The following is a 2190-nucleotide window of genomic DNA, read 5'->3' as shown; positions in this document are numbered from 1 at the left end:
AAAGAGAAATATAAGTGTTCAAAAGAGAACATAGTCTTCTCCAGAGGGAGAAAAGCTAATAAAGAAAGTTAATTTTAAAAGATCACTTGATGGTGTCAGAGAGATAGTTGCAGAGGGCAGGACTCTTGCCTTGCATGCAGCTACCCAGGTTTGATCCCCAATATTCCATATGGTCCCCTAAGCACTGCCAGGAGTAATTATTAAGTATAGAACCAGGAGTAACCCCTAGGCATTGCCAGGTATGGTAAAAAGATAGATCACTTGCAAAAACTCTTATTAAATATCACCTGTAAGTCATCAGTCCTGAATAGAACAGACTTGAAGAAAAGAAAGATAGAAAAGGCCCTGGGACATGGCTCAGTGAGAACGCCATTGCCTTGCATGCATGATACCTGGGTTTGAGCCCCACCCGGGACAGCAAAAAAGAGAAAAGAGAGGATTTAGAGGAAGCTTAAAATAGACTAGCATGCCTTTCAGAGATGTGTTCTCAGAATGCCTGGCCTTTATAAATTCCTTTCATGTCAAACAGACAGGATGGTGTGGATCATGATTGCTCCGTTCCCTCCCCTCTCCTGTTCCACAACAGCTTACGTGAGGCAGCAGATGCTTCCCAAAAACACGGTGGAGATGACAAATGCCAAAATGGCTACTGGAGGAATTGAGGTCTTAATGAGATCCCACATGTACTCCTTAAAGTCTTTCAACAAAGATAGCAGTTTTTCTGTAGAGAGAGCACAGTGGTTAGGTAAGGTAACATTAACTCAAAGGAGTCTGCTATTTCAATGTTGGTTCCCTTTCAAACAGCTGTCCCAGAGCCCAGATTCTTCTTTTTGGTTCATTGGTTTGGGAGCCACACCTCGTTCTACTTGGGGGTTACTTCCATTTCAGTGGTCTAGGGACCTTGTGGTGCCAGATTGAAACCAGGGTTCCCACATGCTAAGTGTGTGGTCCAGCTCTTTGGAGTTATTTCCTGGGCCAAAGAGCCTATTCTCTGTTGAAGTGTTACTAGGACCTTCAAGGGACATTCATTTGAAAATTAAAAAAATCCTCAGATAGACCTCATCTTTGTCTTTTCATAAGTCCAATAGCATCAATGATGACAGCCTCTGATATCTTAAGGACTGTTTGGAAACCTTAAATAGTAAATGAGAACTTGGTGAAGGAGGGGCAAGAACTGAGAACTAGCGTATCACTGCCTATGGGGCTCTTGGGAATTCTCTTGGAGACTGAGTCCAGGAAGTGCCTCAGGAAGAGATAGAAAAGGCCACTCAGGAGCTTCTGGAAGAGGAAATAGCTGGGTTGCCAGAAGAAGGAACTATAGAGGGGCGTTTCAGCTCCAGAGGCTTTACTCCAGGAAGTGAGGGAGGAAGGGCTTTCAACACCAGGAAAGAGGCAAGGGAATGGTTTGAACAGTGTGTATGTGCTGAAGTGGGGCCTTGGGAGTACTTAGACTCTGGGTCAGTGGATCACCAGATTTAGCTTGGATGTCAGTTCCTTTCTCATGTCTTCCCTGACCTCTCCTCCAAAACAACATTATTCTTCAGGAAGCATTTGCCACATTAATAGGAGGTGGGTTTCTATGACTTGGGCTGCCCCTCTGCAAATTCCTGACCCATGAGATTCTGTAAAGGGGTTCTGAAGCCAATTCAGGCCTCACCAGTATCCTACAAACACTGTTTTAGCATGGAAACAGGTCTCCCTGATCTAAGACACAAATCTTAACGTTTTACTAAGCTCGGAACTCTCATCCTAACAGCAACACACTCATTACAGATAGTTTCCTGCCTGGATTTTTTCCATCGTCAGGGGCAGAGTCAGAGCCAGAGGAAGATTCTGCGGTAGCCTTGAGAGCTTCATTATCCATGAAGATGCAAGTCAGATGGCATAGCAACATTCCAATGCACAACAACAGCTTGTAGGTGAACATGGCGGCGTGCTCCTGGTGCTCAAAGATAAACTCAGCTATCTTTCCCCTCAATGTTGTCCAAGGCAGTTTTGTCTGAAAGCTTAGAAAATGGTGGTTTTATTTTGTTTTTTTACAAAAGACTTACCTAAACACATGAATAATTCTCCAACTGACCCTGACAAATTTCAACACTGTCACTTTCCATTCCCCCTTCATCAAAACAAAATTAAAAATGTGCTATGTTCTATCTGATCAAGTATAAGACTTTCCCTCCTAAACTTAAT

General features: G+C 43.5%; 1 protein-coding gene across 1 annotated transcript; it reads right to left on the bottom strand.

The window, feature by feature from the left end:
• Positions 1–587: 587 nt before the first annotated feature.
• Positions 588–1927, bottom strand: SMIM9 (small integral membrane protein 9). Its single transcript, XM_004606584.2, has 2 exons — positions 1786–1927; positions 588–721 (listed from the first exon to the last, which is right to left on the bottom strand). The coding sequence occupies exons 1-2, from the start codon at positions 1925–1927 to the stop codon at positions 588–590; spliced, it is 276 nt and encodes a 91-aa protein (XP_004606641.2).
• Positions 1928–2190: the final 263 nt, after the last annotated feature.

This window comes from Sorex araneus, chromosome X (genome assembly GCF_027595985.1).
Source record: "Sorex araneus isolate mSorAra2 chromosome X, mSorAra2.pri, whole genome shotgun sequence".
In the NCBI taxonomy this organism is placed as follows: Eukaryota; Metazoa; Chordata; class Mammalia; order Eulipotyphla; family Soricidae; genus Sorex; species Sorex araneus.
The sequence above is the reverse complement of the archived record's forward strand: the minus strand, read 5'-3'. Positions and strand labels throughout refer to the sequence as shown.